General features: G+C 36.4%; 9 protein-coding genes across 9 annotated transcripts; 6 read left to right on the top strand and 3 right to left on the bottom strand.

The window, feature by feature from the left end:
* Positions 1 to 79: 79 nt before the first annotated feature.
* OXA1 (membrane insertase OXA1) lies at positions 80 to 1,315 on the bottom strand (the record flags this gene model as incomplete). The annotated part of the gene is made up of 1 exon (XM_003685458.1): positions 80 to 1,315. One exon carries the CDS (start codon positions 1,313 to 1,315, stop codon positions 80 to 82), a length of 1,236 nt encoding a protein of 411 aa, XP_003685506.1.
* Positions 1,316 to 1,694: 379 nt separating this feature from the next.
* Positions 1,695 to 2,507, top strand: PET122 (Pet122p; the record flags this gene model as incomplete). The annotated part of the gene is made up of 1 exon (XM_003685457.1): positions 1,695 to 2,507. One exon carries the CDS (start codon positions 1,695 to 1,697, stop codon positions 2,505 to 2,507), a length of 813 nt encoding a protein of 270 aa, XP_003685505.1.
* A 374-nt stretch (positions 2,508 to 2,881) lies between these two features.
* Positions 2,882 to 3,679, top strand: SHU2 (Shu2p; the record flags this gene model as incomplete). Its single annotated transcript, XM_003685456.1, has 1 exon — positions 2,882 to 3,679. One exon carries the CDS (start codon positions 2,882 to 2,884, stop codon positions 3,677 to 3,679), a length of 798 nt encoding a protein of 265 aa, XP_003685504.1.
* A 608-nt stretch (positions 3,680 to 4,287) lies between these two features.
* On the top strand, positions 4,288 to 6,852 carry UBP3 (mRNA-binding ubiquitin-specific protease UBP3; the record flags this gene model as incomplete). The annotated part of the gene is made up of 1 exon (XM_003685455.1): positions 4,288 to 6,852. One exon carries the CDS (start codon positions 4,288 to 4,290, stop codon positions 6,850 to 6,852), a length of 2,565 nt encoding a protein of 854 aa, XP_003685503.1.
* A 551-nt stretch (positions 6,853 to 7,403) lies between these two features.
* On the top strand, positions 7,404 to 8,705 carry PEA2 (Pea2p; the record flags this gene model as incomplete). Its single annotated transcript, XM_003685454.1, has 1 exon — positions 7,404 to 8,705. The coding sequence occupies one exon, from the start codon at positions 7,404 to 7,406 to the stop codon at positions 8,703 to 8,705; it is 1,302 nt and encodes a 433-aa protein (XP_003685502.1).
* Positions 8,706 to 8,955: 250 nt separating this feature from the next.
* LSM5 (RNA-binding protein LSM5) lies at positions 8,956 to 9,216 on the bottom strand (the record flags this gene model as incomplete). Its single annotated transcript, XM_003685453.1, has 1 exon — positions 8,956 to 9,216. The coding sequence occupies one exon, from the start codon at positions 9,214 to 9,216 to the stop codon at positions 8,956 to 8,958; it is 261 nt and encodes an 86-aa protein (XP_003685501.1).
* A 687-nt stretch (positions 9,217 to 9,903) lies between these two features.
* FMP16 (Fmp16p) lies at positions 9,904 to 10,236 on the top strand (the record flags this gene model as incomplete). Its single annotated transcript, XM_003685452.1, has 1 exon — positions 9,904 to 10,236. One exon carries the CDS (start codon positions 9,904 to 9,906, stop codon positions 10,234 to 10,236), a length of 333 nt encoding a protein of 110 aa, XP_003685500.1.
* Positions 10,237 to 10,740: 504 nt separating this feature from the next.
* OCA6 (protein-tyrosine-phosphatase) lies at positions 10,741 to 11,364 on the top strand (the record flags this gene model as incomplete). The annotated part of the gene is made up of 1 exon (XM_003685451.1): positions 10,741 to 11,364. One exon carries the CDS (start codon positions 10,741 to 10,743, stop codon positions 11,362 to 11,364), a length of 624 nt encoding a protein of 207 aa, XP_003685499.1.
* A 214-nt stretch (positions 11,365 to 11,578) lies between these two features.
* On the bottom strand, positions 11,579 to 12,853 carry DDI1 (Ddi1p; the record flags this gene model as incomplete). The annotated part of the gene is made up of 1 exon (XM_003685450.1): positions 11,579 to 12,853. One exon carries the CDS (start codon positions 12,851 to 12,853, stop codon positions 11,579 to 11,581), a length of 1,275 nt encoding a protein of 424 aa, XP_003685498.1.
* Positions 12,854 to 12,901: the final 48 nt, after the last annotated feature.

Genomic DNA, 12,901 nt, shown 5'->3' with positions numbered 1-12,901 from the left:
CTTAGACTTTGAAATCATTCTGGTTCAGAGGTATTGGAGCATATATATTATTTACAAACATTTATTGAAAGATATATATTTATTTATATACAAGAAATTGATTGATATCATTCAAGTAAAAGAAAGTATTATTTTTTTTAAATTGAGATCTATGAACAATTTTTATTTTAGAATTTGCTTTATTTTGTTTAGCTAATTCTTGCTTTTCCTTTTCAGCTAGTTGCATCTTCTGTCTTCTTTCAGCTTGTGCCTTTGATTTAGCCATGTTATCTCTGAATGTCTCCATGATACCTTTTTTAGGGCCCGTGGTAGATGGGTCATGAACTACAATATCAGCGATGTTTAATTTTTTTCTCAAAGTTTTATTTCTTAAGACTGATGTTTGTAAAATAGAGAAAGCACTATTAACAGCAAAGTATAGAACAACACCAGAAGATAAGTTCATTGTAGCAGGGATTGAAAGCAGTGGTAAAATTGTAAAGAATTTTTTCATATTTGGGCTAAATTGTTGAGCACCTGTTTCACCACCCATTCTAGTGAAAGAAATCAAAATCATGGAAGTAATAACTTGTAGACCAATGTAAGGATCAGCTTGTGAAAGATCTGTAAACCACAATATACCTTGATCAGTAAAACCAGAAACAGGATAATTAGCCATGTGTCTAATACCCCCGAAAAAACCTAATGCCAAAGGCATTTGCAACATTGGAGCTACCAACCATCTATTTTTGATGCCGTGCTTAGCCAATAATTGTTTTCTCTTCAATGCAACACGTTGACCATCTGCTAATTCAGTAGTGCTCATTAGTTCTTGATTTATCTTGTCTAATTCTGGCTTTATCTGAGAATTACGAGCCATAGTATCAGAAGACTTGACGTAGAGAGGAAACATCAATAATCTGACCAAAATTGTAACTGTGCAAATTGTCCCCCACCATGGTAGTCCTGTATAAACGTGAACGTATTCTAACATATGTTGGACTAAATCGGCCGGCCACCACCATGTCTGAGCCATACCAATACTGTTCAAATACCCAATTTCATTGCATGCATCAGAGACCGTGTTAGCCATTTGGTCGGTGACACCAGCTGAAGATACAATATCATTTAACTCATCGAATGAAGGTAAGGTAGTTTGAATCTCAGAGCCAGATTGAGTAGTTGAGTCAACAGCAGTAGACTTAAAACGGATACCAGCACCAATTAAAGACTGTTGTGGTCTGAAATTTGTCAATAAGGAAGCAGGTGTGACTCTTCCACGAATTGGCCCACGAATTAATTTATTGGTAGCACCAAAAATTGATCGTTTAAACATCTTTAACTAGTTCAAAGTGTCACAGATATCACAATACGTAGTTGACATCATCAATTAATGTTTAAGAGCACACATAAAGAATTAGAACCGACGTATTTATACTTATAAAGCTTTTTAAAAAGTGGTTCCCAGAACTTAACTCCAAAGGATTTTTCACTTTTTGGGATTCAATGACAAAACCAACCTTTAAGCCCAAGGACTCAATAGATAAAAGAGATAAGAAGTTGGAATTGTCATGGCTTATAGCCATATCTCATGCATAAAATTAGTGTTAATGTGCTACTATTCTGTTTGTAGTATACCAGTGGTTTAATGGTATAGAAAGAAGGCTCTGTAGTGATAAATGAGGCACCTGGCACGAATAGTCAGTAAGAGACTCATGTCTGAAGATCTCAGATCTCAGTTATATGTGCAGTGCCTGAATAGGGAATTCGATGCTGCATTGGAAAACTTCAAGAGTATTCCTGTTAATGAGATGGATTATTCGCTTTTGAAACTGTATATGAACAATAGTTGCCAATGGGGTCATTTTCCATCAATTCAATACATCTGGTACAAATATGTGATGAGAAACCAAGCTCTACTAATCGAGCCAAGTCTGTTATGTGATATGGCAAATATGTGTGTGGCTGAAAACCAATCATTTATGCCAAATCAGATTTACATGTATTATAAGAAATATTATTACAAGGACCAGCTGTCGCAGTCTCTACCCAACAATTCCCAGATCGAATACGAGCTACTTAAGGCCAAGGTGGAAAGCTTTGCCAAAACAAGTAAAGTTGGCACATTGTTTCAAGAAAAATGGTATCTATTTGTCAAGGAGATGGACAATTACCTCTCACCGCAAGTGATCTTCAAAGTACGAGACTTCCCCCTGCTTACAGAGAGTTTGAGGGACTTGAACATCGCAGATTTAAAGCAATTACTCTTCACAAATGGAAACATAGATATCAAAAACAACTCAACACCTGCGCTACTCCTAAACATGTCTCTGTTGCAACCAAACGAGATTTTTGATGATCAAATCAAATTCCAACTCTTCAAACGATTCAAGGAAGAGTTTCCAGCTCTGAGTCTCACTGATTCGGTCAAAATATTACACCATAAGTTTAAGGATAACATGTACTTGATCCAACAACTAAAGATGCATGCCCCATCAGATGATTGGGTCAAAATTATAAACGAGTAATATCACTGCCTTCGTGTCGACATCTGTTACTGCATGGGATCCAACTAGTGGCTGTTCCTGCTCCCTCCCAGCAACAAGTCTGAACTGAACGACATAAATAGCATTCACACACATATATATCTATACATGTACATATCTTTATAGACAGATGAAGCAATCCCTTCAGTTTTATTCGATTCTTTTAAACAAGTTCAGCTCATCTCTGCAATTGATGTGGTCTTGAATGCTTACGCGCGTATAAATTTGGGCGGCTGTTTTTAAGACTTTCTAACCACTTTCTTATCACTTTCAGACCACCTATAAAGGGGGTAATACGGTTATCTGGGTTTATAAAGAAGGATATAGAGGTCAACGAATGGAAATGGCGAGTTAGAATGAGCAAGCCATCTAAAAATATGATATATTCCAAGCTATTTGGGAACTTGATTAATTCAAGGTGGAAGCTAGATGACACAATGATATCGTTTCTGTACTATCTATTTCCTCGTGATTTGTTTGTGAGAGCTTTGTCGTTGTTGGACTCTGGTGATATGTTTATTTATTTGCTCGAGAGTGGACCAGAAGAGCAAGTGTGCGAAGAGGCTGCTGTGGTCCATACAGGTGAAGATGGCACTACACATGAGCAAGAAAGGAGTGATGACAATGGGCTCGAGAATCAACAAACAAGGGAAACACTGGATTCTAGTAACTACCAAACGTTTTTGGAAGAATTTAGTAGGAAGTTATATGACCCCGGGCAGAGTATCCCTAAAAGACTGATAGTGAAATCCAACGAGGACACAGACGTGCCAATTTATGTGGACTTGGGGACTTGGATCTGCTCTTGTGGTGAGTATACGGAACGATTCCAAGAGGCGATGACCGCCGGCCCCTCAGATGCATCTAGTCAAGAGACTAATAGTAAATTGAGTTCTATTTTACTGACTATTAAGGATGACTCTTCTAAATTTTCCGATGATAAGTTCGCTCAGATAGATGCACACAGTTTGTCAAGCCAGTACTACATAGATCACAGTAAACTGATCTGCCCACACTTGCTAGCGTATTCGATACTACTATCGTCTTCTCAAAGAACATTCCGTTATTTCGCAATAAGAAACCCCACAGTTCTATTGATAAAAATCACAAACTTGGATGAGTGGCTTAGGTTGCACATCAACATAGTCAGTTGAACAGGACCCAATTGACAATTTAACTGACTACTTAACCATGCAATTGCCTTGCAATTGCCTTATATGAACTACCTTCTGGCACCTGCATACCACTAGCTCCAGATCGTACATAATGCTTTACCCGCACACAACGAGTAAACTCAAATGCGTTATATGTCCATTCTCACCTTTCGTTACGGGCAACGGAAGAGAAAGTAAGTTGGAAATTGTTCAAAACCAATTCTTTCTGCAAACTATTCTTTTTATTCTTCATGACGATTTGGAATCTTTGAACTATCTCGAATTTATTTTTCAATTTTGGATTGGAAGAATGATTCATTTAGTTGAGATTTTAATGGAATAGTAAAACCTAAAGGTCCTGTATTGTCTCTTTTGGTATTAGATTTGATCTAATATATTTTCAATTGTTGATTTCTGCAATATATTTCTTCTTCGCCAGGTTTTGGTTGGCAGATTATATACTTCCTAGCGTCTGTAAGTGTTAGCAAAGGCACCGACAAGCTTGATTTGACGCCAGATAGTAACAACCTAGATCTGCTTGCAAAGACGAGGCGAACATTAGTAGATCAACACAGCAGTGTACACGAACATTCAAAACATATTTCATCATGTCTGAAATGGATTCACAAGATAACAGCGAGGAGTCTTACTCGATGTATCCAAAGACCTCTTCTCCACCTCCACCTCCACCAGGCCCACATCAATCCGGAATGCATTTTTCAGTTTACCAACCTGCAGTGCCTATGTACAGTTATCCACAGACACCTTATATGTACACAGGTCAAATGCCCTCTTATGGTTTCAATATGATGGGACAAAATCAGATGATGTATCAACACAACGCAATTCCACAGTCAGGAACCAGTGATGGCAAAAAGAAGTGGAACCATGGCAATGCTAATGGAACCATGGCAAATGGCAAGGTCCATCATTACCAAGCTAGTCAGCACACAACAAGCTACCATCCTCATTCTGCAGCAGGTGGAAGTGCTAAATTTATCCCAAGTAACAAAAGTAACAGTAGCAGTTCGAGTTCTGTCAATTTTAGCAATCCATCAGCCTCTGCCAGTTTTAATCCACAACTGAAATACAAATTTGATATCTCAAAGTCAAATGCAGAGGAAGTCATTAGTTCTACATCATCTTTTCCATTATTTTTTAATACTAACGAAAAAGAATTTGCTGAAGCAAGGAAAATAAGACAGCAACTAAGAATGAAAACATTGGATAGACAAGAGAGTTCATCCGTTGTAGCTCCTTCAGAAGAACAAAATGACACTCCTGAAGAAAAGAAATCTATAATTGATGGCTCGACTAAAACTGAAGATATCAAAGAAAGTGAAAAATTGAAACAAGAAGTGAACAATGTTCCAGAACCGGTAAACGATAAGGTTGAAAAATCTGCAGGCTCCGAAAATATCTCTCAAGAAACAACTATTGAAACAGATAAGAAAGTAGAAAAGGTAAGTCAAAGTAATGCTACCGCTACATCGGTATCCGCCAGCACTAGTATTTCTACTTCCTCGACAAGTTCTAAAACCATATCAAAATCATGGTCTGCAATTGCCTCAAACGCCATTAATAAGTCAAGAACACAAGCTACTTTATCGGCTACTTCGAACATACTTTCATCGCCATCTATTGCATCGTCTTCTTCTTCCGTTTTAGCTGCAACAGTTGAAACGACTGCCCAATCCCAGGTACAAGTTCCACAGAAGAAGGACAAAAAATATGTGCCTCCATCCAATGTAGGTATAGAGCCATTAGGCGCCACTGCATTAAGAATTTGTTATGACCCAGATTTTATTATTTACGTACTTAAACAAAGTGAAAAGTCATTACCAATCAAGAATATTGTACCAAGAGGTATCATTAACAGTGCCAACATCTGTTTCATGAGTTCGGTTCTTCAAGTTTTATTATCTTGTGCACCATTTATAAACATATTAAATGTTGTTAGTATCAACAGTAATATCATGAAACCAGGTGTTAATCAAACAAAGCTGTTAGATGCATGCATTAAATTATATTCAAGATTCGACAAGGAATCATTTGAAGCTGAGAAAGAAAAAGAAAAGGACAACGAGTCCAGCAGCAAGAAGCAAAGTAGTCAATATAATGCCAAGGCAACTGCTATTTCGCCAGAAGAATTTTATAAAGTTCTATCGACCATTTCTAAATTTAAAGACTTGAAGTGGGGCCATCAAGAAGATGCTGAAGAATTTTTAACCCATTTATTAGATCAACTTCATGAAGAGTTTATCAGTGTTATAGAATCATTAACTAATAACGAAGTCATGAATTTGATCAACAGCATTAGCGATGAAGAACTTAAGATATTCGTTATTAAGAATATTGCACAATATACGAAGGCAGGGTTTAATAAGACTCCTTCTCCTCAATTAAAGGCCTTATTAAATAAATATTCAAGCAGTATCGAATCTGAAGGTGATGGATGGCATGAGGTCAGTGGCTCTAGTAAAAAAGGTAAGAAAACCAAAACAGCAGCAAAGAGAACTGTGGAGGTCGAACCATCTCCTATATCTAACCTATTTGGTGGACAATTCCGTTCTGTTCTCGATATTCCAAACAACAAAGAGTCGCAATCTATAACATTAGATCCTTTCCAAACAATCCAACTAGATATTTCTGACAAAGAAACTGATACCATCGAATCAGCATTCAAGAAATTCAGTGAATACGAATTGCTTCCATTCAAAGCCTCGTCAGGGAATGACGTCGAAGCCAAAAAACAAACCTTCATTGACAGGTTACCACAAGTTCTACTGGTCCAATTGAAAAGATTTTCCTTTGTGAATAATGAAGACAAAGATAACAACATGATGAACTATAATTCGATCAACGGTCGTATTGAAAAGATACGTAAGAAGATAAGCTATGGTCACGAACTAGTTATTCCAGAAGAGAGTCTGTCGCCACACTCTTGGAGCCAAACGAACAGAAAATACCAATTGACCGGTGTCATCTACCATCATGGTCTAAGTTCTGATGGTGGCCACTACACTGCCGATGTCTTCAATAAGACCGCCGATAAATGGTACAGAATCGACGATATCAACATCACAGAGCTAAAGAAAGACGATGTCTTGAAAGGTGGCGAAGATGGTACTGACACAAGAACCGCATATATCTTAATGTACCAAAAGTTGTAAAAACAAAATGTCTATAGTATAACAAATAATATAAATAACGCAAACCAAACAGTATAGTGATGTCTATTAGTTAATGCTCAAAGCTTTAAACGTTGTCAAGTGTCTTTCCCAGAAAGAGAACGTGTAATAGTTGTGTAGGTTATAGATTATTTTCGATGAGATGAGGAACACTGGTCTATTCTACGAGGGTGACCTGCACTGTGACCAGAACACATTAGTCGGCCAACCTTTATGGCTTCCATGGCATCGGAAGGGAGCTGGAGTCGTCGATGTCAGCCCATGAAGTTGTCTTCTTTGAAACTTCACGTGACTGCAATTTCTCTTTACGCGTTTCCATCAACAAGCAAAATCGATGAACCAACTAACGATGCCATTGATTTAAAGTATAAGAATTGTATGTATTGCTTTTGTGATGGAAGGCATTTAAAGGTAGTTTAAATACGACTATCGTGGCTCATATTTGTTATCAAGAGTGTGATTTACTTTTGCCGTTAAGCCTTGGAAATAGGAGATAAAACTAAGGAGCCATGCCAGCCAAAGTTAGTGAGACGATGATTCAGCAAGCTGACATTGACTCCGGGAAGATTGATATGAAACTCATGGAAAAGGCTAATCCATTGCTATTTTCTGTGGGCAGACTAGAAGAATATCCCTTAGAGTATGCTGAATTGAAACAATACATGACTGCTACTGACGGCAATAGAGCAATCACCCCGTTCTATCATCAGGATGGAGTTGCTGTAACCGATAGAGATTACTTAGATTTTCTGCTGTATAGATCCAACGACAATGACACTGAGATTGATTTGGACAAGAAACTCACCAGTGAGTACGCATTGTACCAGGTCCAGAAGCAGAAAAAAAATGGTGGCTTGCCAAAGGATCTCCATTTGCCAATGGAACAAGTTTTGGAACTAAAGCCAAAAAGTGACGAATGGTACCAACACATGTTGAGCATCATGGAGAATATCAATGGTATTGAGCTGGATATGGCGCTGCTGAAATCCATGAACCCATCTACTAACTCAAGTTCAATGGGAGGCGTATTGTCTGCAAATCATTCCTCTGTTGCATTGTTAAACAATATGGACACAACGATAAGCAGTGATGTTAACTCGAAGAAAGTGATGAAGAACAGGAATAATAGTGTTCTTGATGTTATGAATCCAAACGAGAGTATTATGACCATTGAAGACATTCAAGATAAGAAACAGTCGGAAATGTTAGTGCAAGAGCTAACGGCATACCTTATCTCTACTTCGATTAAGAAAGGTATTGATGTTAAACCTCCAATGGTGGATGATCCCGTTGACTTTTTAAAGGGTGCAATCGATTTCATCACAAATGAGATTTCTCAACATCAAAAGGTAATAAAAGAAGCCAGACAGAATACCATTAAAAGGAGCAAGTCTTATAAGAGCACAAAAGAGTTGGAAACTGCTTTTAAAGACTTGCAATTAGCCCATAGTTTCCTAACAAGAAAATTCCAAAATGACCGTGAAGAATATACCAAAGATATAGAAAGATTGTCGGCTACTAATAGGGAGCTTCAGCAAAAAATCTTAAACTACCATTCTTCAATCATTGCTAGTGAGAATAAAGTAACGGCCTTGGAAAAAGAATTAAAGGAGTTGAGATTAGATATGATCAACAAGCCGGTAAATTCATCTCGTGAAGACATCTCTCCTTCATCTCCAGTGTCAGCCAGTTCCAACTCTATAACGATAATGAGGAATGAATTTAAGAAGATGCTGACAGAAACACAAAAGAAGCATGAGCTAGAATTAATGGCTGAAAAGGATTCGAGACTCCAACTCGAGGCAGAGTTGGCACGATTAAGGAATGATCAATAGCAAAATCAAAGACAGTTAAAAAAACAAAATCATCAGTAGAGTCATGTATTAGCTTCCATATAGAATTTACATACATCCATACAACTATATATATTGTGATACACCACACATTTAAACACACGATAATAAAATCATAAAAATTAAGTTACATTATTCTATATGCTTACATAGTTCAGGCATTCAAAAAGCCACATTTACATATCTTATCCCTTCATATCTCATCCTAAAGCTTGAACATAGCATGTTTTATCTATCTTTTACCACCTGGAACCAGCATTGCGATATTGTTACCACTCAACAGCATTCTTCCATGGTGTTTCATCACTATATCGTCGTCATCGTTATTCCTAGTAATGTATTCAACTGCATCCTCAATAATAACATTGACGAAATCATCGAACCCTATCAAAGTTCCAGTAAATTCTCTATTTGACTGTAATATGATCCAGACATTCTGGTTAATTGTCTTATCAATAATCTCCAAAGGTAGTAAAACTTCGACACCGCTCATTCTCTAAAATTCAATCTATTCTAAACCAACTTCCTTCTTTAGACCAGGTATACACTATTGCACTGAGATAATACTAACAAGCCAGCCCAAGTGGAATCATTGTATGCATCTTTTTAACTCAATCTAAACCAGTTTGTCCACTGTGATTGCTCAATTTATTGTAACTTTTACAGATTGTTTGTTCGTTTTTTGAAATTTCGTGAAAAATTTGACGTCAAAAAGTCATAGTTTAACCAAAGATGACCATATATTAAGGGTTTATGGCAGTAATACGTACCGATACAAGCCACTTTGATGACACTAGCATTGTGTTCTTAAGAGCTCTTCATTACGTTGGTTGCTGCTGTACTTCAGGGTGTTTTTTCTCCAAATCCAGAAACTGTCAAGCACTCATTTGCCATTATCGTCATCGCTGAGGAAAGCAGCTGATACCTCAAGAACGTCACAGGACTTTCTCATGCGAATGATGTTCACAAGTCTCCCTTATTCGATGTGTACTCGATAATGCATCGATACGAACCCCCCACCTGACGATTGTAGCTTGATCTTGAATATATATACATATATAAATGTGCGATGTGGGTAATTAAATTATTATCTTCTATCACTTTGTGAATAGTTGCAGTGTTTCTTGATAGCTGCAACTACAGAAGACAATATATATATATATATATATATATAAATACGATGAGAAGAGCTTTGGTTAGATTACCTATTGGATGTTTACAAGTCAGCAAATGGCAGGTGTTGTACGGGGCCAGACGTGTTCCAGTTCAGATGTTTAGCACGTCTAAAGAGTCTAGTTTTGACGACAGAGACCTGCACCAAAAGATGCATCAGTCCAAGGATGAGAAGAAAGAGATGAAGGTGTTTCACAAGAATCAAAAGACCCTCGAGAAAATGGAGAGCAAGAAGAAGCGCTGCCACGTTGGTGAGAAGAAACCAGATATGGAAACGTTGAAGAAGTTTGGTGAGGACGCAAGGGTGGCACAGAATAGGCCAGATGATGGTGTGTATTAAGTGGCTATTTAAACAAACGATTGGAGAGCTGTAGTTGCTAAATATCTAGTAGAGGCACCCAAAGAGCCGTTACTTATTGCTGTGTAATTTATACATTTTTATGAAATTCCTTAGTTACGTAGTCGTTTTTAGACTTTTATTTATTAGAAAAAAAGAATATATGACATTTAACTAATTACATCGTTGAGATGGTCTCTGATGGTCATTTAATCTCTTTTATAATATACAATCCGTAGCATTTCTCGAACTTGGTGGTATCTTAGTTAGGATATAGTTCCTTTAAAGAGCCATTTTGAAATTTTGAACTAAAAAAACGTTATAAAATCGATGATAACTCTGGTTTTAAATGAGAAGTCACATAAAGAAGAAGAAGATAAGAAGATATTAGACCATAGAGTACTGAATATATTGTTAGATTGCATTTCATTTTAGAGAGATTGGTTCTTTTGTTACACAACATCTCTTGGTTTTGGTTGACTCATTTAAGCATTGCTCTCTTTAGGAATGGAACTAGTTAGTCCTTTGCAATTCAGTGTTGTGCAACCAACTTTATACAGAGGGTCGTACCCAAGAGAGATAAATCTACCGTTTCTAAAGTCATTACAGTTGAAAAAAATCATATCATTTGTCCCTGAAGAGATAACGAAGGAAGTAGATGCAGTGCTAGTCAACTTCTGTGAAGAACATTACATTGAACTGATACATATACAAAGTGGCAAGGTCAAACAGAAGAAAGAGAAGAAGAAGAAAGAGGACAAGTCTAAGGTAAAGAGAAAACAGAAACAAGTACCCATTGAGTATAGTACTGTCATTGAATGTGTTAAGATTTTGATAAATAAAAATAATTATCCCTGTTATATGCATGGTGTTAGTGATAATGACATTGTGATTTCATTAGTGGTAGCATGTTTGCGAAAATTCAGCTTTTGGAGTAATATTGCAATAATGAATGAGTTCCTTGTTTATAATTCAAGCATTAATATACATGAACGTACTTTTATTGAGAGTTTTAATTCAGAAATCATTATTGAAAATATGGATAAGAAAGACATTGTTAATTGGATTCATTCTCAATCAACATCATCGAGTTCCACTAGCATGTTACCAAAAATTAAATTTGAAAGTTAGTCATTGACGTTTTTATTCGTTAAATAATAAAAAGACCGTATGTCTAAATTATTATTCAACTTGCATCTTCCTGTTAAAATAATATGAAATAGAATGAAAATTATTTTTATTTTGATATATAGTTATTTATGAATCTTTAAAGACATGCAAATGCCTTTCATAGCATTGCATTTCAATGGATGATTATATTGTCACTATTTCTGTGTAATTATGCCTATTGGAATAATAAGGATGCAGCAAATTCAACATTTCCATTTGTTTGATCTAGAGCCTTAAGAGCTTCTGCTCTACTGAAACCTAAATTTGTTAATTGTCTTATAGTTTCATCTGAATACTTTTTTGGAGCAGAAGTAACAGGTTGTGCACTAGTTGAAACGCTTCCTATATTGGACGACGATTGTGGATTAATGGTTGTAATTATTTTCTTTGAAGGTTTCAAAATTTTCTTTTCCTTTGGTTTTTCCTTCATGGTAATACTATTCTCAGGCGCAAAATCTTTTGGAATATCAGCTTCACCTAGGAATTTAGTCTCGACACCTGCAATTCTCAAGACATTCTTTTCTAGATCAACATTAGCTTGATGTCTCTTAAGCATATCTAAACCAATTAATAGATCCATTGGAGTATCAAGAACGGTAAATGAGCAAGGGATAAATTGTGTTTCTATTTTAATTTGGGCTTGATGGATTCTACCATGAATTTTTCCAACACCTACACCGTGTGCTTCTCCAGTAAACCTTTTATCAATTAATCTATCCAAACCAGTCTTCTTGGCCAATTTGGTTGATAGAATCGTCATCTGTGCACCAGTATCAACAAACGCTTTTACTGCAGTCCCATTAATCTCTAAATCTATGTATAGCATACTAACTGTAGTGAAAACTTCAGGAGTGTATTCTAATGCATTTCGCATTTGTTCATCGATATCTTGTTGATTAGTTAATTCTGTTATCCTTTTTTTATTATCAGGGTCTTCTGGATTGCTCATCAATCTGTTGTATTCTTCTTGAGGGATTCCAAATGTATTTTGAGCAGCTATATTACCACCTCCCATACCAGAAGAATAACGTCTTTGTAAAATAATAGGACCTAAACGTTCCTTGAATAATTGTGGGTTGTTAATCATTTCCAAAAACATTGGAATACGTGCACCAATACTATTTCTTAGCATCTCATTATGTAATAACTCATTTCTGAACTGTTCTATAAATTCATCATCAGATAGTTCGGTAACATCAGTCACTGGCTCATTTCCAATCTTATTCCTAATTAGAAGTAAATCACCTCTAGAAAGACCTAACTCTTTTAGGGAAGTAGCCAACTTATTTTTATCTAATATGTCCATATTATGATACAAATCATGCTTCTTCAGATCAAATCCACAATCAATCTCTAGTAATGCCAAAAAGTCCCCCAAAGCCATATCATCTGATACATCTAATGGACCCGTAATATTACCAGTAATTTCATTAGAGACAGTTAAATCCATTTTCCACAATTTTTTATAATAATCTTAAAATCTCAGATATTTTACCAC

Source organism: Tetrapisispora phaffii, chromosome 4 (assembly GCF_000236905.1).
Source record: "Tetrapisispora phaffii CBS 4417 chromosome 4, complete genome".
Lineage (NCBI taxonomy): Eukaryota > Fungi > Ascomycota > Saccharomycetes > Saccharomycetales > Saccharomycetaceae > Tetrapisispora > Tetrapisispora phaffii.
The sequence above is the reverse complement of the archived record's forward strand: the minus strand, read 5'-3'. Positions and strand labels throughout refer to the sequence as shown.